We start from the raw sequence: 24060 nt of genomic DNA, 5'->3' as shown, positions 1-24060 counted from the left end.
TTCCAATGTGCTCGTCTGTCTATTACACTGATTTTGAAAGACCAAAATAAGCACAAGCAAAATTTATGCCGTTCTAAGGCAGGTTAATATATTATAAATATAATTCACAGTAACATCACAACTGTACATAATCACCAGACTGAATTTCATTGATGTTCCTTCTCTTATCATACAATCTCAATCCAAGCATTAGATAATAGTCAAGTTCAACGCAAGATTTTTTTATGCCCAAAAAGTTTAAAGCATCTACCATGTGATCACAACTGTTGAAAATGTCCCATACATTAATGGCAAATAACATCTTTTTGATTTGATAAATTAAGTTACTCTAATATTTATTCTGTAGTCTATTATTTTGAAGATTTTAAAATTGTGTAGCCATATGATATCCATGTACAGACAATGAGGACCAAACTACAAAAATCAAGGAAACTCAGGACACAATAAGCTCAAATTGAAATGTAGTGTATTAAATGTGATTATTCATATAAACAATTACACATACAAATTACACATTGTGTTTGGCTTCATTTTAAGTTAAGGTTTGGTCCAAGTTACTACAATACAGTATATAAATACACATTAACAATCAAAAACCATCATTAATCATTTTAAAACACCTTAGATGCCCTGCACATTATTTCACGTTTCCCTCTAAAACAGAAGGTTTTAGAGGATGAGGATAGTGCCTCAGTGTTAGCATTGATCACTGGGAATGTGAGGGAGTGTTCAGCAGCTTTACCACACAGGCGACATGAGGATTGTCCTGTAGGAGGTCCCTTAAGCCTTGTTTCGGTTCATGGGTTCATCTTCTGGGCGATAAACCTGGCCTATATGAGAGAAAAATAAATTCATAAATAAAATAAAAAGCTTGAAAGTTAACCAGTGATTTCCATTTGCACAAATACTAAAACAAAATATTGTACCTTGCAGGCTTTTACTTGAAAACGGGCCATTTCTCCACAGCAGCCATTTTGATAAATGTCAGCAGAAAAGCACACGTGTTAATCATAGCTCTGCTCATGTGGCAGTGAACCAACACGCATCCTGAAACTGAAAAAGCAAAGTGTAACTCACCCACCGTTGATTTGATTATTTACACCTGTGATTTTCCTACTGCCATCTGCTGTCCCAAGGGTCCCTTAGTGAGGAAAAACACACATTTAAAAACACATTCTTTGCACTCACATTCACATGAAAAGACAAAATATGACAGAATTTACACATCCCAATAACAGTAAGACACTGCAAACTTTAGCTACAGTGAGGATACTCAAACCCTTGTAGCTTTGCAAGCTACCAAACACATTAAAGATCGTTTCAACACATAAATGTCAGATCTCAACGCACATATAAACAGGTAGCACACAGTGTGACATGCTAACATAGTTCAGTTGGTAACGAACATTTCATTTTTACTGTGACACACGCAAAGTCAAAAGAATTCAGTGACAGGACAAAACAATTCAACCTAAGACAAGTGAAACTCGTTTCAAATCAGTTTTAAATCAGTTTGGCAAACGTTTTGCAGTGCTAACCAGAAGCTCTACTCACCGTGAGGACAATCAAACACAGCTGAGTTCAGCGGCGTTTTTTGTTTTTTTTATTAGTGTGATCTGATTGGCTGTCAGGATGTCAACTTTGACATAGATCTATATCTCATAGACAGAATAATCAGAATCAGATATAGACCTATTGGTTACTGATTTTGATATTTGTCAACTCTATTTTGTGAGCCAAATTAACCACAGGAATTTAAAATATTCAATCAACTAAAATGTTTTAAAGCTGTAGTGTGTAACTTTTGCTGTTGATGCTTTTATATGTCCTTTGTTTAGGCCTCATAAACAGAAACAATTTAACATTGTGATGTGAAAACGGACTGTCAGCCATTACCATCAGACCTTTTTATTATTATTTATTCATACTGAGGTTTAAGAGCAATACAAAACACAACATAGCAACAAAGGGTTAGGTGATTCAACATGTTTGTAATATGTTGTTACAATCATGAGATTATTTACCAAAAAATCCCAAATTGTTAGTTTTTATGATTTCTCCCATCTGGAAAGGAAATGCACATTTATGGATTTTGGAAGACATCCAGTTTGAAGAGCTTTCCATAAATTCTGAACTATAACACTATAACACAGAACATGTGCTCTATTGATTCTATGTTTGTACAACAAATATAACAGTTTTCTACATGGGACCAGACTGAGGGAGCACTTGTAGGTGTACAGTGGCAGTGCATGAAGCTGTCCTATTTGTGCCTTATCCACAGTAGACATTTTGACATGTTTTAGAAGTAAAAGCACAGGTATTACTGATAATATTAACAATGTTTGCCATGATAATTGTCAATTCCTCTGAATTCCTGACTTGAATCATTGTAAGATTATAGCTTTCAGTGCTTTTTCATTCAGACATAGAGATTATATGTTAACTATGGTAGTAGACATACAAATAAACATGTTTTTTTATTGACCTGGTTGCCAAACGAAAACCTATGGGGTTTGAATAAGGTCATTTTTATAAAAACATGCTTTTTACGAATGAGTAATTTCCTGTTGCACCTGTCAATACGAAACTTGTTTACAGCATCTATGCGGAGTTTCCAACAGAGGGAAAGCAGCTGACTTGTGGAAAATGATGGTAATTCCAATGGGTGCAGACGCATCAACTGAACTGGCACCGCTTCAGTCATGAGGCTGATTTCAGGAGGAAGAGGTAGAACACAACACATGGGATACAGAGTTGTCAAGGTAATCCTCAGCCAACAACCCCATAACCACCACGTCCTTCCTCTCCTTTATCCACTATTTTACTATTTCAACTGTGCACTTTCTTTCTTTCTTTCTTTCTTTCTTTCGTTCTTTCTTTCTCCCACCATGTTTTAGTCAGCCAGATTAAAGGGCAAGTCACTTTCCTTTGAATGTTATTTTCTGGGAGAGTTCCAACTATGTGGGAGAGTCCTCCCTCTGCTGTCTTTTCCCGGCACAGGTGCCTGTTGAAGTGGCTCCAGTGAGCTGTCTGTAAATGACATTGGTTCTCCTCTGTTGGTCACATCCTGTGTTCAGGATATGATACTCATGGCCATGACTCGTCTCTGTATTCCTAATGGAAACAAGTCTGGCTTTGGATTGTGTGACGCCCAGTTGTGTGAGGACTGTTCTGAACAGGCGCGTGTTGGGCTGTGGGTGTTACGTGTGTCGCAACATCCGCACGTTCATGGAAACCACACCCCTCAACAGAACTGAGAACCCCATAAATGGAAATGTATGGTCAGGGACGCATTGTGACCTCCTTTGACACAATGTGCAATGATGTTGACAATCCACAACATGGGTGAAAATAAAACAAGCATGTGACTCTTTCCAACCAAATGAGTAGCAGATAGACAATTAGCAGCAATTAACCTACATATAATATCATTTTGCTTCTTATTTTTGTAAAAAGACAGACATTATTGTGAAAGCCGGTGAAGTGGTGTTTCAATACATTTAATATGTTTTGATTTGGTGGTAAAGGAAATGAAATGATTCTGCACCTGTTTGGTCTTAATGAACAGAACCAGATGCTATGGCTATGTCAAGCAAAACTATCAGACTGACTGAGGGAGAGTTTGTGTATATACACTGGCGCCGCAGGGGCATTTATCCCATGAAACTCCTATGACTGGGTTTTAGAATTCACTTATACAACTTTTCATGGGTGCTTTTCAGTCACACTCCAACATGTCTGCAGTCGTCTCGTTTTACGAACGCATCGTTGTTGTTGCCTTGTCTGTCTTGACATAAAACAAATCACTTCCTGTGTGCAGCGTGGGAACGTCGATGGGCTGTTTTTCATATTCACACACACACACTCACTAACAGCCTTTCTCTGTTCCTTATTGTCTCTCACTTTCCCTGCACCCTCTAACTCCAGGCAATTATGAAAATACATAGAATACCCTCAATCCCCCTGGGGTCCATAAATCCTCATAAATCTTTTTCCTATTACACCATACTATGGCTGGCCTGGCAAGGTGCCGATCCATCAACAGTGGGTAACCAGTGGACACCCACAACTATGTGACCTCCACTTTACCGAGAAAAATGCAAAATGTGTCAGCAGCGATTTGGTCACGTTCATCACAGCTATATGACATGTTGAGATTAAATAGGTGATGTGTAGTTAATGACTTGTCACGCAAACTGTGAAACTGTTTAGAGGAGGAGCTCAAATATCATTTTCGCTACAATTAACTTTGGAAATATTGGTGCTTCACGGGGTGATTGACAGCTGGAATGTGAGAACTGTGAGTCACAAGTGGATGTCGCCGACATTTTCTGATACACTTCAGTGGTTGTGAGATCTTTTTCTGGTGACATGTCAGAACAGAAGAGTAATAAGAGCAGGAATGTGATCAATCTGGGGCAGAAAAACTAAACAAAACATGTGATGTGAAATCTCATGGGCCATGTATATCTATAAACACTTCTGTCTCTCTTAAAATAAGAAACTAATGTTTTTTCATGCACAGGTTTTTGACCTTTGCTACTGTTGGACAGTAGCTCTTTTTCTGTCTTTCCTGCAAGTTATTGCAGTTATTGATAAAAAATAAAAATAATAATTTGACAAAAGAAAATGAAAAAAGCAACATATAGTATTCCCCTGCCGTTGTTATCCTCTTTTTTCTTAACTGTATAATTGTCAGCCAATAACCACAAAAACAAGGTTTAATTCTCTCCAAATACATTAAATGGTATGTTTGGAAAAACACTCCATGGTGTTTTAGGTTTCTGATCCAGACACTTATGCCACAGGGTGTCCACCAATGAGTTGACATTGAGAGATTTACCAGACTTCTCTCGGCAGACGAGTGTACCAATCTGATTGGTTATACATGTGATCTGATTGGTTATACAGATATAATAGTCTGTAGAATATCATACTTAGAATTTATTTTTCAACCAAGCCTTGTAATAAGCAGAGGTATTTTGACACACTGGCACAAGAGTGCCATCTAACAACTCTTGTTTTCCAGAATGCATACTTTTTCCTTAGATGCTGTGAAGTTCATGAGAATTTCAAGTTGTTTTCGTCGAGTTTGCTCTCTGCAATTGAGGTCACGGTCAAAAGGTAACATTTCATGAAGTTCTTCAAAGAAAACGCAAGTTTTTCGTTTTTACAGCTATGGGTTAAAGGTTGTCTGTCTCAGTCTTGGGGTCATTGTAGTATCATCTATCTCTGTTAGAGCGTCCCTTACAAGTATATTACTTTGTCACTGAAAACCCGTGGCCTACTCCCTGTGGACAAAATTGCGTGTGTGTGTGTAACAGTGGAATTTTAATGGTTGTCAAGGGAACAGCAGGACATCCCCCAACACTTGCTGCCTCAAACGCACTGACAGACACACACTCATCAACACACAAAGCACATAAACACCTCAGTCTATAACACATATATATGCAACTTCAACCACTGGCCGTGCATGGAAAGATCATTTTCACCCACTTTAACAATATAGACATTCAAGAAGACCTGGTTTCATGGAAGAGCTCTGACAGTCTGGAAAATTGTTACCATAGCATTGCTCTAGGCGACACCTCCGTTTCCATGCCGCAACCTCCTCAATCCCTCTTCCCACTCTTCCTGTTGTCCAGATGAAAGGAAAAGGGGGGATGATTAAAGCGAAATACTGTACATATTTGGTTTCATGAAATCACGACTATATTATAAGAGGAAAGGAACTTGCCAAAGAGCTGTTAACCCAGTGAGCACGCAGACAAGCACAAACACACTTGACCGTGGGAAAAGATGCATGATTTATATTCGCTGATCCCATTACATAAAACTACAGCCCCCACAAGAGGAGTTGCTTATCCAATGTAATAAACTGGATTAATTGCATTTGCCTAAAAATGTTTCCCAGTTGTGGGGAGGAGGTCAGTGATTCACAGTGAACCACTAGCGTCGAATAGTCCATCTGTCATGTGAACCAGCAGCAGTCACAAAACACCTACACTGTGGCGCAGAAATGTTTAGTTTACATTTACATGTTATAAGCCAATTGTTTTAAGAAATATAGTCTTACATGTTAAAGAAACACTGACTGCCAAAAAGGAACAGCCACCTGAAATTCATTGGATCATTTGTTTTTCTGTTTCTAAGATGTAAAAAAAAAGATCTCCCATATTCCCAATGAAGTTTTTTCCTCATTGACCTTCCCAGTAAGATTTGGTTGGCTTTCTTTTAACAGTAATATTTCAGATTTTGTCGTTTCACATAAATGATCCTGAATGTGGTCCATATTCACGTAGTGAGAATCAAGTCAAGTTGAATTCATGCTATATTTTAAGTCAGACAAGTAAGGACATGCTCAAGCCAACAGCCTGCAGCCTGTTGACCTCTTTTAGTATCAGAAGACGTAAGAGAGAAGAGGTTCTCCATCAGAGATGGGACATTGACCAGGCCAAGGAAGCTATTGTCTTTATTGGCCTAACTGAATGAACCAGTATGCTATTGAATAAATACTACCAGGACGCATAGATAATAGAGCTTGCGCTGTAAGGAAATAAAATAAAATGTTGGGCCAAAATAAACAAAATAAAATAAATGTACCTGTACCGGATACTATGCTAGTGGAAATGCAACTTAACCGTGCCATGCCGTGCCGAGGTGAGTCGAGTCGAGCCCCAATGCGCTGTGGAGTGTTAACTTATTGATTTAATAAATTAACACTCCACAGCCCATTTATTAAATTTAATAAATCAATTTAGATATCTGCAAATGTAGTGCCCATTTGTTCCAGGTTTTTAAACCAAAGCCATTCAATTGGTTTACTTATTTACTACATTGCCATTTTTGTGATTTCACTACCCTCTAATGTAAAAACAAATGAGTGACACTAGTTTGGAATAAAGAACACAGGTATAATATAAGTAATAATAATAATAATAATAATAATAGTAACGCACAGGCTACTCCTATGTGATGAGAGGGCCCCCCCAAATCAAATACAGGTTAGGACACTACAGTATAAAGGCTTGAGCTGGCCCCGACAGATGCATCCCTGACTGACTGGCTGGAGCAGGATGCACAACCAGGCTACTGTGGGCGTTTCCAAACACAAACACATGAGCAAACACAGAATAGTTGACAAAAAGTGGTTGAGAAGGTTGCACCATTTTAACCCTGAGTTGCAATAAAAGTACACCAGTGTGGTCAAACAACACCACAATGGACACTTACCTGAGCAGAGCGAGGTCCCTAAACTTGCAGAAGCACACAGGATCCCCCTCCTGGAGAGGCCAGGGGGATCCTGGTCCTGGTTTCCTTCTCACTCTTCTGCTCTCTCGTGTATTTGGCAGCATTTGTCTGTGAGCACTGAGCAGTATACCTTAAAAAGTAAAGGACAGATTTGAATAACATTTTGTGGCAATGTAGGTTATGGCCCACTGAAGAAATTCTGAGATGTTGGTGGTGATCCAGATTCAGTATAGTTATTTAAACAATTGTTATACTTGTAAGATAGTGTATTAATAATATGAAAACTGAGCAGCCATAAAGTTTCACATGGGAAATGTGCAACAAGTGGTACTGTGAAGATGTAAGGAGTAGAGGTAACAAAAGTTGATGAGCTTGAATTCCCAAGTAAAGGTTGAGATGTGCAAATAGTGATTGCATTGGACAAAAGATGTTGAAGATGGAGCTAAAAATGGAGGAAAAAAGGAAGATCATGGTCGTTGTGAAGGAGGACATGAGGACAGTTGGCGAAACAGAAGAGGACACAAGGGATACGGCAAGATGGAGGCAGATGATCCACTGTGGCCACCCCTAAAGGGAAACACCAGGAGAAGATCATGTTTGTTTTGAGTAAAACACACATCGTTGTTGTCGACTACATTACATGGTAAACAGGTCACCTAATAAAGTGGCAGAAGTGACACCGGGTACGATCTTCTGCTGCCAGAGCCCATCTGCATCAAGGTTCTTCAATGTGTGTGTGGTTCCTTCAGAGATGTCTTCTGGATAGCTTGGTTGTAATGAGTGCTGACATGCCGTCCAGTATATCTGGCAACAACACACGGGCCACAATAAACTCACGCCTCGTCCCCATTCTGATGCTCAGTTTAAAAGTCAAAAGGTCATCTTGACCAGTCGACACACAGTATACTGCTGCCATGTGAAATCAGCAAGCAGTTCAAAGGAGGGTGTACCTAAAGTGAACTGTGAGTATTCTATCACATAGGCTTTCATAATCACAGACCGGTTGTTCTTTAAACTGCCACAGATCAACACAACATCCTCTCCGGACAGCCGGCAGGGAAACTCCACATGATCGTGTCCCATCCAGAGTGTGCATTCCTTTAAATCGTGCGTTCTAGAGGGGCGTGCACACTGAGGGTCGGTCTTTTTATTGTACACTACAGGCACACTGCTCTGCTGCTCACCGACCGACAGACATTCACCATGGCTCTTGCACTGAATTGCACACCCTTTTTGATGTCTATTATTTGTATTTCGTTGCTTTTTGCTACCGTATTTTGCGACGCGGACGAAGAAGAAGAAGATGAACATGCCAAGCACTCTTACACGGTGGAGATGTTCAACGCCGCGGTGCCCACCGCACCTCACTTTGTCATGTTTTTCGCCCCATGGTAAGCGAACAGTTGGCAATAGTTTTTTGTTCCTGATGACAGTGATTGAAAATGCAGACAACAGCCTCACATTGTCTTCACAATGCCCCCCACATGCAGAACAATGAAACTGCCTGCCACTTAAAGTTACAGCTAACCGGCACAGTAGCAGAAAGCTAGTTAGCACACAAGCTAGGTGGCTACACTATCAAATCTCATGGGTTCACCGGTGTGGTTAGCCTAGCTGCTAACTAGCGTAGCAGCTAGCCAACTACGGTAGCGTAACGGTTTGCGTTACTTTTCGTGTGTTGGGCGTCGGTGGGACAGTTTACTGTTCGTTCAAAATAAGTTGATAATCAAGCAGTAACCGTTGATATTGAAATTAAAATCACTTTGTTCAGTTAAACTCGTTAACTCGGAGCTGAGGTGGTCTGTCGCTGCACAAAGTTGGAGTTTGTGAAGCTGTGCTTACGTGGCAGCCACTGATTGACCGATGTTATGTCAGTGGGTCTTCCCGGTTTTCCAGGGTGACTGAGCGATTCAGTTTGCCTTCCGATCATCACTTAACGGAATATATCATTGGAAAATGGAAAGTGCAATAAATACAGAGACCAAACACGATAAAGATGAGATCACAAGATCAATTCGTTCATGTTCAGCAAAACCTGATTACTTAGGCCAACAAGGTGCTCATTAATAATTGGTCTAACTCTCAATACTCAAACACTGCATGAAAGGTTATTAAGGTCTAGTTATTATTCTGGATCATTCAGAGCATAGAGTAGATGGCACATGTTTCAGTAGTAGGCAACCATTACATTATGCTACCATAAACCAATAAACAAATAAACAATCATATGCCAAAATAACATGAGCAGTAATGAACGTGTGTACTTCCGGCACTACTGGTCAGTACAGAGCAGTTGTGTAGTCTCTTAACGGTGTCTTTTAAGTTTGGGCAAAATATGCATTCCACCAGAACCATGCATGTAAAAGCTTCAAGATTAATCACGTCTGTTGTACACAAAAAAATGTATAAACCACTGTTGTGTCCAGGTGTGGCCATTGCCAGAGATTACAGCCAGCATGGAATGAACTGGCAGACAAATACAACAACATGGATGATCCTCCGGCGTATGTGGTGAAAGTTGACTGCGTCCAGGACACCAAGTTCTGCTCCAATGTTCACGGCATCAGAGGCTACCCTACGTAAGTCAAAGATCAGCAAATGAAATATAAATAAAGAATAACTCACTAGCTGTGGCATTTTAGATTAAAAACAAGTCTTACAAACTACTTTTACACTCCCTTTTCAACAGAAGTGAGACATTGACCTCCATTTTAGTTAAATATTTTCAAAGTTTCTTAAGGACATCCTCTTAAATCTTGGCTCTGTCTCACTGCACCTGAAAACACAGCAATTCCAAGAACATGTTAATGTACAATTATAATTACAAACTACTTGCCTCTGTAATGATAATTATTAGGCTAGCTGGAACATTCTTTGTGTAATTAAAAATGTATGTCTGTGTTTGTGTCCTATTAAGGCTTAAGTTGTTTAAGCCAGACCAGGAAGCTATTAAGTACCAGGGGCCTAGAGATCTGAAGTCTCTGGAGACCTGGATGCTGCAAACACTCCAGGATGAGCCTTCAGTGAGTTGTGTTTATTCACGAAACAGTCCCAAAATCATAAACAAGTGATCCATAACTGTGCAAGAAAAGTTTTCATATTTGCATGTTCTTGATTGTTTTCAAGGAACCAGAAAGTGAACCAGAGCCTCCCAAAGCCCCAGAGCCTAAACAGGGAATGTATGAGCTCACTGCTCTCAACTTTAAGACCCATGTAACCAAAGGTAAGATATGCTGTTAAGTACTGCTGTAACAGCTAACCTAGGCAAATAGGCAACTTCAACTTGTGTATTTAAACAGCTGTATCCTGCTGAAACAAATAAACTCTTTCTGTTTGTCTTTATTTTTAAACATACTTAGTTTTCATACTCAGTTTTCACGAACACTGGGTAGTGTGTGTGAGAATGGAAACTCCTCATGTCTGTGATTTACATAACTGACAGTTCAACACAAATACTTGAGTCACAATCCACAGTAACGGTCAACACGCTCTGTAACACTATTCTCCAGTCTTCTTGTATTGCTGGACTTTCAGACAATGACTTCAGAAATAAACAGTGTTCGTGATAATTGTCTCCTTGAAATTATGTTTTTTTTTTTAAGCTCAGCTGAAGTTGAATATTTAGAGTTTTAAGAAAAATAAATGTTTCTCCATTTGAGATGGAAAAGGGGCAGGAAATTACTGACTTTAGAAACGGTGTTTACCTTTACATCTTTTCCACAGAGCTATAAAATGTGTAATTGGTTATTTTTGACCTCAGTATAAGAGCTGTATGATTTCATATACGGCATTTGCTCCATGAGTTGTAAAAGTAACTTGCAGGTTTTTTTCCTAACACGGCTTCTCTCCCCTCTTGTTTAAGGTGCTCATTTTGTTAAGTTTTTTGCCCCTTGGTGTGGCCACTGCAAAGCTATGGCCCCCACCTGGGATCAGCTGGCCAGCACCTTTGAGCACTCTGATGATGTCAAGATTGGCAAGGTTGGTCTTCCACACTGTGTTCAGGTTCACAGGTTTCTGCTGCAAATATAAACAATTAGCCAGATATCAAAACAGTACAACACCTTATGCAACATGAGTGAATTGACGGTAACTAAAAGTGGAGTTATTTAGACTGTTTTTGTGAAGGTCTGAGTCTACTTTCTAAATGTTTCACTCTGTTAATTGCAAATATCTAAAAGAAAATACTATTAATATTGCATTTATGGTGTATGTACCATTGTAATACAGTAACATGTGATGCATTTGTTTTGTAGGTGGACTGTACACAGCACTATGAGGTGTGCTCTGACAACGGAGTACGGGGATATCCCACACTGCTCTTCTTCAACAATGGCCAGAAGGTATGGCAGACATTTTTAGTCGTGACATTTTGTTCTGCAGATGCAGCCATTCTAATTAAGCTTAGCCAAAATCACTGCCATTGTGGCTCTTTTACTGCATATTATTATAACCTCGATGACATTACATCGCACTGGGGCCATTAAATAAACAAAGAGAAACAAAGTCACCTGTAAAATGCCTATGTTGGTGTCTTTCTAGAAGGAGCAGTACAAAGGAAAGAGGGACTTGGATTCTTTTAAGGACTTTGTGGACAATCAGCTGAAGGCTGTTGTCGCTGAGGAGCAAGAGCCAGAACCCAGTGAAGAACAAAAAGCAAATGAGATTCCCACTGATGAGCCAGCCAAAGAGGAGGTAATATGTAATTATTTGAATTCTGGAATTAAAGTTTTGATTAACATTGGAAAGAAAATCCCAATTTATATTCAAAGACTTCAATTCAATTCAAAGAACTTGTAATGTTGTGAAATATTTATATAATTTTCTCTCCCTTTCCTGTCCACAGTCCGGTGTGTTGGACCTGACGGAAGACACTTTTGCAGAGACTGTGTCCAAGGGCTTAACCTTCATCAAATTCTTTGCTCCATGGTAAGATCAGTGCATTTTAATGCCACATTGAGTTCACATGTTTAGTTGTCTATTCATACTTTATTGAATACCATCCTGCATCACTGAAAGATAAGCACCACTTTGGAAAAAGTGATCACTTTTGTCAAACCTCGGAATTGCATTCCGCAAATTGTTTCTCTGTTAGTAAAACATCTCTCTGTTCTCTAGGTGTGGCCACTGTAAGAACCTTTCTCCAACATGGGAGGATCTCTCCAAGAAGGAGTTTCCTGGCCTCACTGATGTCAAGATAGCCAGAGTGGACTGCACTGTTGAACGCTCACTGTGCAACAAGTATTCTGTAAGTGTGTCGAGGTCTTTACATTACACTTTCTTTTTCTGTTTGTGCACTTATGTTATTGTTATTCATGTCCCTCCCTAATAAGAAAAGCTCATGTCATGGCAAAAAGCACTGGTGATATCGTGCATCCTGCCATGAGGCATCTCTGCAGCTGCCACCATTCTTTAGTAAACACATGTGAAACATCTGGATGTTCTGTGAACACTCTCCCACCAGCTCTAATTACTCTGTACATTGCCGTGCACAGTGAAGTCGAGCTGCAGATGTAGCTGTTCAGTCTTAGTCTTTTTATTCTACACTTGTAGTCCAGTGTGTTTGCCTCCACGATGCTAGAGTAGGTGGCGATGTGTCCCATTTAAGCAAGTTAGTATAGGTTTGTTTTCGGTTTGTAGCTGGCGGCTAGTTTTTAGCATGTCAAGCACCATTCCAAATGTTGCTATAACCCATGAACTTAATTTTTTTAATGACAGAGCATAAAATTGGTCTCCGTCATTCCAACAAAAGCACAGGCCTGAAGTCTGTCACGAATTTCGCAATGATTTCCAGGTTTAAGCTGGTGGTGGGAACTACAGATGTATACATGCAATAGTAGCTGGACTCCCAGTCTTTCCTTCCTTTTACACTGAACCCGTTTCTCTTCTTTATACGAGCTAAAACACTGAATACGTGTTTATCATCATCTCTTTCCAGGTTAGAGGTTACCCCACATTGCTCATGTTCAGAGCGGGGGAACAGGGTGACGAGCATCATGGTGGACGCGACCTGGAGAGCCTACATAGCTTTGTGATGAGGCAGGCGAGAGACGAGCTGTAGAAGTAAGCGCCCACACTGCATATCTGACCAGCAGGACACCACTCACGCTCTCATTCAGTAGCTCCCCTTTATCTCTCTCTGCACTCGGGTTCTCTTCATCAAAGGAATTAGCCTATGGCGGACTGAAGGACTCTTGCTTTTTTCCCCAATGTTCAAGGACAGAATGATTCAGTCGTGTCTTTGGAATGTGAATGTATTCATCGTTGCTGTTAACAAAGTTCTCCTAATCTGTATTTCTTGGGTCGGGAAATGAGCTAATACTGTGTATCTGGGAAATCCACTTTGCAAGGTTATGTTTATCAAAAGGGTAACTCTGAAGGACAAAGGTTCCGGGTTAAAAAAAAAAGATTGTTTCTGACTTATCTATCTTCTGTAGCCATTTGACTTTTTTGAAATACAAAATTTTATACATGGGGTCTGTTGTTCAATCATTAATGTTACGGTACTGTCAGTTAAGAGGTTGTAAAAGCTTGCATCACCCAAATAAGATTTTTGAGTTAAGTTGAGGGTACCTCATATCCATGAGTCAAGTGATGGCTCGTCTGACTTAACTCTCAGGGAAACTCAGCAGGTTAGAGGGAGCTGTGATGGGATGTCATGGGAGTCTGACACGGTGCAAGGTCATGACTTGGTTTTTCTCTTTACGATTTAAGGCAATCAATAAAGTTAAGGATAATTTAAAGGAAATTGGTAAATATCTTAGTCATGCACTGTGCCTGCTCCGACTCCTGTGACCTCAGCCACTCCATATCTGCTCTTTCTAGCTGTCAGCGTCTCAGGTTTGGACCGTGTTGCTCCATATCTCTGTTACTGACCATCTTTAGTTAATAGTTATGTCCACTCAAACACCCATGTGCCCCTCCACAAAGCTGTCCATTCATGACCTCAAATGCATTACAAATATTAGAATGTCTTTTTAGTGCAGGTTCACATCTGGGATTTGGGAAGCAATAGCAGACGGAGCTGGAGGGGATAGATCAGTCTCTTAGTCCCAGTATTGAAAGAACATTCACTCCGTTTGTGATGCCACTGTTTTCTCTGTCTTTGTGAAGCTTTTACAAGCACACTCCTTTGGATGGACACTTTTGTAACACTCAAGACACAACTGAAAGAACATTGACTCAAGCTCTGGTTCAGTTTGGCGAGTTACAATCACACCACCTCTTCATACTGTATGTTTTTATTTCTTTGTGAAACTGGATTATCTTTCTGGGTGACATGAGTGGCTTTGAGACTGCAGCTTTTTTCAGATGATTTTACTAAAAAGTAAAATTTACACCCTTTAGTTAAGGTCTCGAAATAACAAGCACTCAATTGGTGATTGATATTATTTGACCTTATTTGCTGTTCTAAAGACCAACAGTTGTAACAACCCTGGTTTTAAAGGTCTCTTCAGCACCTTTTCTGTCATTAATCCCGACGTAGCAAACTTCATTCACATGCCCAGTACAATGAAAATGCTCTTTGACCCAAGTTCAATGAGAAGTTCATAAACAGTCAGAGACGGCAGGGGTTTTTTTTGTCAGTAAAAGTTTTTATGGATAGCACATGGTCCAAAAAATACCCCTCAGATAAGAAGTTTTTTTCTTGTGAGTCACGGGTTGTTCACTACCCATGGTTTTTGTACAAAAAGAGTAAATAATGGCAAGTTGTAACATGAGATTTCATAGTAAAAAAAAATTCAAAAATAAGTTTCAATGTGTTTTTGCATCTGTCTTTGTTATTAAAAGGTATGTGATTTTTCTTCTATTTTTTTTAATAAAAGGTGCAATAAATAAGCGAAGAATGTACAAGTATTTACATCAACAGTCTAAACATGATCACAAATGTAAACAGCAGCTTACCAGAGGTATATTTTGTAATTTATAGTTGGTTAGTCATGGAAGGTATTTTGATTCTTACTGGTGTTAGTTTTTCAGTTAGATATGGTCTCTAAAAAAGACTGTCATTCAAACTCACAGTAACATGTTCAATTGTACAGAATGTTGCCACTGGACACACAACTCGACATAGTTTTTACCCTCAGGGTTTGAAAAAGCAGAGGGCTAATTTCAGAATTCTGGCACAGGAACCGTTCTGTCGGCTGGTTTTGACTCGCTAAATGTTTTTCCACAATCTCTCCCGAGTTGTCCGAGGTGGAACGTTTGTTAACTTAGCGCACGCAGCAAACGTAGAAATGGCCATTTGTGGTATGTTGGAGGGATAAGGCCGTATTCTTCAGCCCTTTGGAGAAAAACACCAGTTTAGCCAGAACATGCATCAGACGATGAGCCCGTCTGGTGAATCGCAGCTCAGCGTGAGTCTGGCAAATATTGACACGGAGCGGATATTTGGAGCAGTGCACTAAAATAGCATGCGGTCACTTAGGTTCAGTCCATATTATATTTTAGGAAGGCAAATATGGCTTGAGAAGAAAACATATAAAAAGGAAGGGGATATGAAACAACAGCGTCAAACGCATTATTCATTTGGTGTGAGATTGTTCAGGTTAATATCTGCACTGGAGAGGAAACTGGTCCTGTATACTCCCTTCTGAAACTCAAACCTTTGGTTTCCAGTGCTGTGATGACACTGAAGCCACTCCCTGTGGAGACAGTCGTCCGTCAGTATTTACACACAAGACTCTTCTGAGAATGGAGCCTCTGTGTTTTATATATAAATGTATAGAAGATAAAGAAAGCAGCACTCGGACTGGTCCAACAGTTTAGTTTTGCCCTCACCCCTCTCAGTGAGGGAGAAGGTGCAGTAGCCTCTTAGCCATTTATACACACACACACACACGTCCATAGACACAATATACAGGCAGACGGACACCCCCCACTTTTAAACACACATCATCACTCATTCATTGCAGATCCATGAAAGAAGATTCCACTCAAAATCTGGTAAAGGGGGCGATAACCATTTGAAGACTCAGCACTTGGTTAGGTTTCAGTTACTTTCAGGTGACAACTATTATTTAATGCCTCGTATAGAAACGGTGTCACCGGAAGAGCTTTTGAGCTTTTGTCCAGAATTATTGAATGATCTTTCAGGGTGGACGATCCTTGCTGAGGATCTGTGCAGAGAACTGACCTCTACTGAAGGTCAGCCTTACTCAGGAGTCACTGGTGCAGTTGGTTGCAGCCCATTGCCAACAGCTTCTTTCCATTTTAAACTGAGCCTCGTAGGAGTTTGGTGGTGTCAGTGGCAGCCACAGGCCCGCACCACCATGTTCTTGTATTTCTTCAGTATAACGTTAGAGTTGTCATCAAAGTAGAGCACCGAGATGGCGTGAAGCTTGGTGGGGGCGCAGCATGGCTTTGGTACGTTCTCTGGGTTCATCAGGTGCACCTGAAACATGAAGGAGATCTTTCAAGAACCAGTGTGAAGGAATGAGTGACATCTAATGGTGAGAGTGCAGAGTGCTACTCCTCTGCTCACCCTGATCTTTCCCGAGCACGTCAGGGAACTACAGTGACATTTGTGTCCCACTAAATAGAGTGGTTGGTCTTACCAGTGTCTGTACAATGGCATGGTTAGTGGCGTTCATGTGGGCGTTAAGAGGGAAGGAGCACTCTCCATCACAGTAGTTGGCTGCGTAGCCTTCAGGAGCAATGATCCAGTCCTGAAACATGTGACAACAAACAAAAGGCAGCACAATTACGGATTACAATATTTCATTTGAGTAAAAAGCAATAAATGAAATATGTGTAAATTTTTATCCCTACATTTTTTCTCTAATGTGGTAAATAAACAGTAAACAATATCATAGTCTGTGTATGTATTGAATAATACATGCAACGTTGCTATTCTTTTACTAAACTTATATATCTTGGTTTATCTATTTAAATAATATTGTGCTATAGTAACATTCAGAAAACATTATATTATGTACAAAATTGGTTTACGGTGGTTTAGCATCTTTATAAATGAGTGGCCATATAAACATTGGGGTTTGGTAAACACTGGTTTAAACCCGTGGTTCTCAAATTATGGTACGTGCACATGAAACATAACAAAAACTTTTTTTTTTGAGTCATCTTAATCTAATTTCACTACACCAGTGTCTGACGGATGATGTGAGAGCAAATTATGTTATAGGGAATAAATCTGCCTCCTGTGGAAAGTCTGGAGCTGACTTTGCTCGACCTGTTTCCGCCACTGTATATATGTGCATGTGTGTACGTGTGTGTGTGTGTGTATGTGTGTGTGCGTGTGTGTGTTGGAAGTCTCCCTCTAGATGTCAGTGCTGCGTGAACAGCTCACTATTTGTTCTCTACTTCTTCCTCTGCTTGTTTCCTCACAAACACCTTCTGTGCACAAATACACACAAACCAGAGACTCCTCCAGACTACTTTAAGTAGAGAGTAGACTCCCTTTTCTTTACACAGGTTTGCTTGGCAGTTCCAAGGCTCATGAGCCTGAGAAACAGTGGTATTGATGTAAATGATGTAGTGAACTGGTCAAAATAAAACAAAAAAACCTAATGTTCTGATAATAATATGAATGCAAACTTTTTGGTGTGTAAATGTATTGGAAAATATAGTCTAAATAATCTGCATAAAACAGAGAAAAATCAACAAAGCAAATTCCTTTTTGAAAAATGTTTTATCTTGAACTCCAACAGTGTGGAATGATACTCATACTCTCTCTTCACTGCTTTAACCTCATGTGTATTATAACTTGGTTGGTTCTCTGCAAATAAGAAAACATTTGCTACCTGCCAGCCCAGATCTCGGAAGCTGACGTAGAGCTCGTGTCTTCTGCACGCCGTTTTCTGGTCGCTGCTGTTGTAATCTGTAAGAGAAAAAATACAGAAATCCTTAGGAAACAATCTTTAAGATGCACTCAGACCTCTGCGTCGCCCAGCATGACAAACCTAGTCCTCATTTTATACCTTATGCGTCTTTATGAGCCCATTTAAACCAGATATTACTGAACTTCATCTGTGATCCATTCACACGTGGAAAGCCACGTACGACTGTTCACATCCTGTTACATCTCTACAACAAAATTGTGTTTTTAACAAGGCTGATTTTACAGATGTGTCTGTTGTCAACATGTGTTTTTGTGTGCGTCTCAGCAGCCGACAGGAAGAGAGAGAAATAAGAGAAGTAAAATTAAGCTCTATACACGGTGCACTAATATGAAATAGGATTTTGACCAGTAGAAAAAGAAAGTCTGTGGTGATCGGTGTTGATATTGTGGCAGTGAATGGGTTTGTGTCAGAGGACATCAGCTGTGGAGGCGGTCTCTAATCCATCATGAGGACAGATTGTGAGGCAGAAATGGGGTAATTGAAAAGATTTCAATTAAACCCTGTGAAAGTTCGGCATTACGGTCAGAATTCAAAATGCTGCACAGCATGAGCGCACAGTGGTGACGCAGTGACAAATGTGTTTATGGCTCTCCTGCTCTGCAGTTTGCTTCATAATTATGTCTGTTCCACTCTGCAGCTGCCCAGCAGCCGGGCGGTCAGTCCCAGGTATAGGTTTGGTTTTTACAGTCGAGAAGGTCATTGCTGGCATCAGTCAACACACTGTTAGACTGTGACACCAACTTTCCACTGACGCTTCAAGTGCTCTCTCCCTCTCTCTCTCACTCTCTCACTCACTTTGGTGTCTGGCCTTTATAGTTTCGATTATTTTCTCCTTAAAAAACGTCCCAGAGAAAGACTCAGAGAGTGTGTGACACTGGCTAAAAGGCCCTGAGCTCTTAAAAGATTTGGATTCAGGAGGCAGTTTTTCCTTTGACAAGCTTGACCACCTTAAAACATAAGCAAACTAAGTGTGCTGGTGGCCACACAACGCCTTAAGTAATCCTGCAGCTCTGAGCCCACAAGTGTTTTTATTGCAGTTGGTTTTTGGTCGGCACATATTCAAAGTTTAAAGTTAGTTATAAAACATATAGTGGATTCCTATTTTTGTTTTTTATTTTGACACATAGAATACGGGTCTCTGAGTCCATTCAGCCCAGCAGAGTTACTGCGAGAGCTATTTATACAACAACTTTACACATGGCAAGAAAAATAAAAAGGTTTTCAGCTTCGACTCCAAGCGTCCCTGGCTCTCACATCCAAACCTGTCATCTGCTGCATTTTAAAACTTGCTCCCTGCGTTGTAAGCCTGTTCGGTTTAGCCACTTGTCAAGCCGTGCAAACATGGTTGTTTGCTTGTTGTAGGCAACTGAGAGAAACAATTTTATTTACAAGACACAGCCATAGAATACATAAACAAAAAGGTAAAAAAAAAGAAGCATTCAAAAGAGTTTCCATTCCAGAGAAGTGTGTGTGTGTGTGTATTTGTTTCCTCTTTCGGACCCTTTCTGGCATTTGCACTAACCTTCTTAGGACCAGCAGTCCTTGTGGAAACTAAAACTTGGTCCTAATGAGGCAGAACCTACTATCTGACAAGCTATTTAAATTTAGGGGTAAGATTTGAATTGTAGTTAGGTTAAGGTTAGGGTGTCCAAATGAAAGTCAATGAGAGTCCTTAAAAGTGTATCTGCCCAAACCTGTGTATGTGTGTGTGTGTATTCCTTATGTTTTGGGGACCTAAATCTGTTTACAGTCACATTCAGGGGACTTACATTTTAAGGTGAAGACATGTTTTAAGGTTAGGCTGAGGTCAAGATTAGGATTAGGTCAGTAGTAATTATGGTTACAGTTAGAGTAAGTCTCCAGGAAATGTATGCAAGTCAATTTAATGTCCTCTGAAGTCATGGAAACCTGTGTGTGCGTGTGTGTGTCAGTCACACTGTCAGAGAGTCGGTGCAGACTGACAATTTCACCAACAGCAGTCTTGTTTACTCAGCCAGAGTTAGACACGGACACACACATACTGTATACAAACACGCACGCGCAGAATTCATTCGTCACTTCAAGTTTCACTCGTACACATGAACACACACTCTTACAGACACACACACACACAAATTGTTAAAAATGATTTTTCAAATTTGAACAGAAAAATAGAAATCACACAGCACACACACTAAGAAACGGTGCAGGCAAGTACAGCACCACTGTGATTCCAACTGTTTAGGAACCTGAACCAAACAAAAGCAGTATGAATATGATCATCATTTTTCAAAATCCCCCTTTTTTCCCATGACAGGAAACAACAGCTATCGACCTTCACACTAAAAATGGCAGGTTTTTGGACCATGGGATACTCAATGACTGTGATTACCTCCCAGAATGTATACGTTCCACCAAAACAAGCTCCTCCTGACACTATTTTTCACCATCGCCGTGTCCTGATGTGCGTTTTCATGAAAGACAAACAGGCTTTTTGGTGTGGTCAGTTTTAATGCGTGCGCCTGGCCATTCTCCAAGTTTGACACAGCACCATGGTGATAAGTCTGGCACAGTTAGACCGGTGAGGTCAAAGGGACATGTATAATTGTCACATACAGTCAGGTGTTTCCCCCATTTATGGTTCCTTCCTTCCCAGAGAGGAAAGGCGGTTTGCTGGATGTGTGCTAATGTGGAAATACAGAGTTTATATGCGTGGAGTGGATGTGTGTGTGTGTGTGTGAGTGAGTGCGAGAAGTACACATGGATACTCAGATTATTTCATCCTGCCTCCCTGTGGACCGCCTGACCCGCATCTCTATCAGCAAAGAGAACAGATTTACTGTATACAGCTCTTCACAATGAGGAAGCAGACCAGGTCCTCCTAGATTCGCTGCTGTAGGATTACACATATTTTTCCTTTTAATTATTACAATAAAATGGAAAAAATGTTTTTCTTGCACTGTAATGCACATTTGCAGTGTTTTAACTGTGTAGTAAATAAAAGTTTTATCTCACTATTTCAGAACAATATTTTCCTCACAATTCCTTTCAAAAATCTATCATCCAAAGGTTCAAAGGTTCAAGTATTAAGAAATATAAACCCTCTTCCTCTTTGTCTCATAGACGTCATCACACACTTTATTTTCCTCGCACCTCCCGGCCCCACTGAGTTATCAGCATTTGCCGTTTGTGGGTCTCTTTATAAGGAATAAAGCAGATATTTACTGTGGGCTTTCATTGAGTGTAAGGGCTCAGATTTGTGGGGCCCATAAACCACATCTCTGCTTCCTGTCTGTAAAATTTAATGCCACACATTTACTGCTGAGCGCTGGCTCCCATGAGGATACCATTCATTTCTTTTTCCTTACAGTGCGCGAGGAAGGAACTTCTCACACTGACTCGACTTATTATGATTGTAAAACGTATACTAATGATGTTGCTTATTAAAAATTTGGTGGGGGGGGGGGTTTACACTTATAATTATTGGGATTATTCTGGTAGGTTCTACAGTTAACAATAATACAGCATACATCCAAAAGGTTTTGTGAACATGAGTGCGGGTATGTGCTCACCAAAGTGACGGTGGTACTATAATAAAGAGTTTCATAGTTTTACAATTATTACTGCTTCCATGCTGATGATTGTAAATAATTTCATCTCCTTTTGTTTTAAGACTACGGATGTAATTTAGCAATTGTGCTAATTCCAGGATATTTACATTGATGTGCGATGTCCTAATCTTAATTTGCACTTTAGTTTGGGACAGATTATGTGCTGTTTCCCGATCAAAAGTGGAGTTGAACACTATCGACCAGGGGTGTCAAACATACAGCCTGTGGGCCATAACCGGCCCACCAGAGGGTCCAATACGGCCCACAGGATGATGGTTTATTTTATTATTATTTCATAAAATGCTATATTTTTCAGTTTGAGATGCCTGTGACTAAATGTTTGTGCCTTGTAATGCACATGTGTACACGGGCATAACATTGTTGAAATTACACTTATTTTTTCTCAAGAAATGACAGTATAAATTGATATGACTCAGCATAAATGTGTTTTTAACAGCTTCAAAGTTCATAAATGGTCTAAAATTACTGTATCGGACTAATATCAGTATTGGTAGATACTCAAGTTTGTGGTATCATTCCATCCCTATTGTCTTATATTTGTATAAGATAAATTCACATTAATTAACTCACATCATAAATCTAACTTAAACTTTGGATGCTTGATGCTAGTTTGGGATATTCTGCCTCTAGGGGGCACTGAATAAGGGAAATCTTTGTACTTTATCCTGTATTCAGCTGCATGAATGTGTTTGTATGATTAACAGTGATGACTCAGTCAGACTACAAAGTTTGATTAAAACGGGCACTGCTTATTCAAAACATAACTTCCAAATCCAGACAATTCACATTTCAAACAGCTAAATCACAGATTTGGCCTTGAGAGCTGAAAACTTCTCACCACATCCACATGTGACAAAGTTCATCTCAATAAAAATTCCAACACTTGAAAAAATGGTGCTCAAATAATATGTCAAACCTTGACTTCTCTGTGTTTTGCACATCTGATGTCATTGCCTAAAGATGTGAGAAGATTCCCCAGCGGTTAGTCACTGAATTTGTCTGGAAGAAGAATGTTTGAACAGAGGTTTAAAAACAACATGGTATTGTAATTGTAAACCGTTTGACAAGCACAAGTGGTGTCAACCTACTCCTCTCACTCTTGGCAAGGAAGCTTCATACGCATATTTCCAAAAATATTGAACACTTCCTTTCAGCATCAGCAGACCGGCGAACTCTCGCTTCACCCGACACTTGCGCGACCGTCAAAGTCAAATATTTCCGTATTAAATGGAAAGAAAAGTTTCCCCTTGCAGAGCTGAAAGGAGCCAGTGGCCAACTGCTGAACTTTACTTCCATATTACGGCAGTTTACCCAGCGGTGTGAACCTGGAAATGTTTCCCTGTGGGTACGCAAACATCCGCTTGACCATGTGAGTGTAAAACACTGCACTAAGCCCAGTTCACATTGAATTCATTGACAGCAGTTGCCCCGTTCCCACCCTGTGTATTCAATAGCAGCGGAAATATTACTCATGACTGAAAGTGAAGACTGTAGCTGTGCAACACTGAGACTTTTGATATAGTGCGTGGTGACTCAGGCTGATATTAACCCTTCACGAACTTTAACACTACCTGCCCTACATTAACCACGTGAAACATGTGTACCAGCCTGTTTGCCAGGAAAAAGATAAGAAAGTGCAACTTATAATGTCATTAATTAAACATTAACGATGATCCTGTTCAGTTTGTGTATGTCAGACATAATGCACCATAAAACTGTGGAATACTGTGCACAGGACGTATTAGTAACTGGAACTAAAGATTATTTTCGTAACTGATGAATCTGACGATTGTTTTTGAGAAATTGTCAGAAAATGTTGAGAAAGTTAAAAAAAAAAAAAACTTCAAAATTATGAAGTTCTTGTCTTGTTTTGAAATAAAACTATTTAATATAATTTTCACATTTAAGCAGGAGAAATCTGAAAACCTTTTTGAAAAACAGATTCAACGGTTTGAAACAATCTTTTCATCAATTATAAAATGAGTTGACTGTTAATAACTGCTGCAACCCTTCAAATTATTAATACAATCAGCAGAAGTAGAAATCAAGAAGTCGTGGCTGTTGACTGAACCCATCTCGTGCACCAATTCTTAAAGTCTGTAAGTGCTATTCACTTACACACCCACATTTTTAAGGTTGAGAAATCCCACAATTCCCCTAGAATGTCACAAAAAGAAATGAATAACGTTTTAAATTTAACATAAACCAAGAAAAGGATGTGTTTTCTTTTCTTTCTTTCTTTTTTACTCTTAATGATTAATGATTATTACCCGTTAAACTATTGAGGAAATGTGCAACCCTAACACATATCACATGTCACATGGAAAATACAG

The 24060-nt window shown here is 39.8% G+C and overlaps 2 protein-coding genes and 1 long non-coding RNA gene across 4 annotated transcripts in view; 1 reads left to right on the top strand and 2 right to left on the bottom strand.

Annotated features, from left to right (window-relative positions):
- Positions 1-205: 205 nt before the first annotated feature.
- On the bottom strand, positions 206-7717 carry LOC122766839. Of its 2 annotated transcripts, XR_006360118.1 has the most exons (4): positions 7240-7717; positions 5572-5640; positions 927-1141; positions 206-830 (listed from the first exon to the last, which is right to left on the bottom strand). It is a non-coding gene; the product is annotated as an uncharacterized LOC122766839 (long non-coding RNA). The 2 variants fall into 2 exon arrangements; XR_006360113.1 differs by lacking the exon at positions 7240-7717 and having other exon boundaries at positions 5572-6534.
- Positions 7718-8384: 667 nt separating this feature from the next.
- Positions 8385-15006, top strand: txndc5 (thioredoxin domain containing 5). Its single transcript, XM_044032287.1, has 10 exons — positions 8385-8648; positions 9684-9836; positions 10175-10280; positions 10384-10480; positions 11120-11235; positions 11511-11597; positions 11797-11949; positions 12101-12183; positions 12373-12502; positions 13193-15006. The coding sequence occupies exons 1-10, from the start codon at positions 8461-8463 to the stop codon at positions 13313-13315; spliced, it is 1236 nt and encodes a 411-aa protein (XP_043888222.1). The 5' UTR covers positions 8385-8460; the 3' UTR covers positions 13316-15006.
- Positions 14491-24060, bottom strand: part of bmp6 (bone morphogenetic protein 6) — a 47904-nt gene continuing 38334 nt past the window's right edge. The window contains exons 5-7 of the mRNA XM_044032276.1: positions 18018-18094; positions 16812-16922; positions 14491-16648 (exon numbers count right to left, since the gene is read on the bottom strand). Of these exons, the coding sequence (XP_043888211.1) occupies positions 16499-16648; positions 16812-16922; positions 18018-18094 (338 nt within the window). The 3' untranslated portion in view covers positions 14491-16498. The remainder of the gene's footprint in view (positions 16649-16811; positions 16923-18017; positions 18095-24060) is intronic.

The sequence above is a fragment of the Solea senegalensis genome, linkage group LG1 (assembly GCF_019176455.1).
Source record: "Solea senegalensis isolate Sse05_10M linkage group LG1, IFAPA_SoseM_1, whole genome shotgun sequence".
Taxonomy (NCBI): domain Eukaryota; kingdom Metazoa; phylum Chordata; class Actinopteri; order Pleuronectiformes; family Soleidae; genus Solea; species Solea senegalensis.
This window is presented reverse-complemented; position numbering and strand designations above follow the sequence as displayed.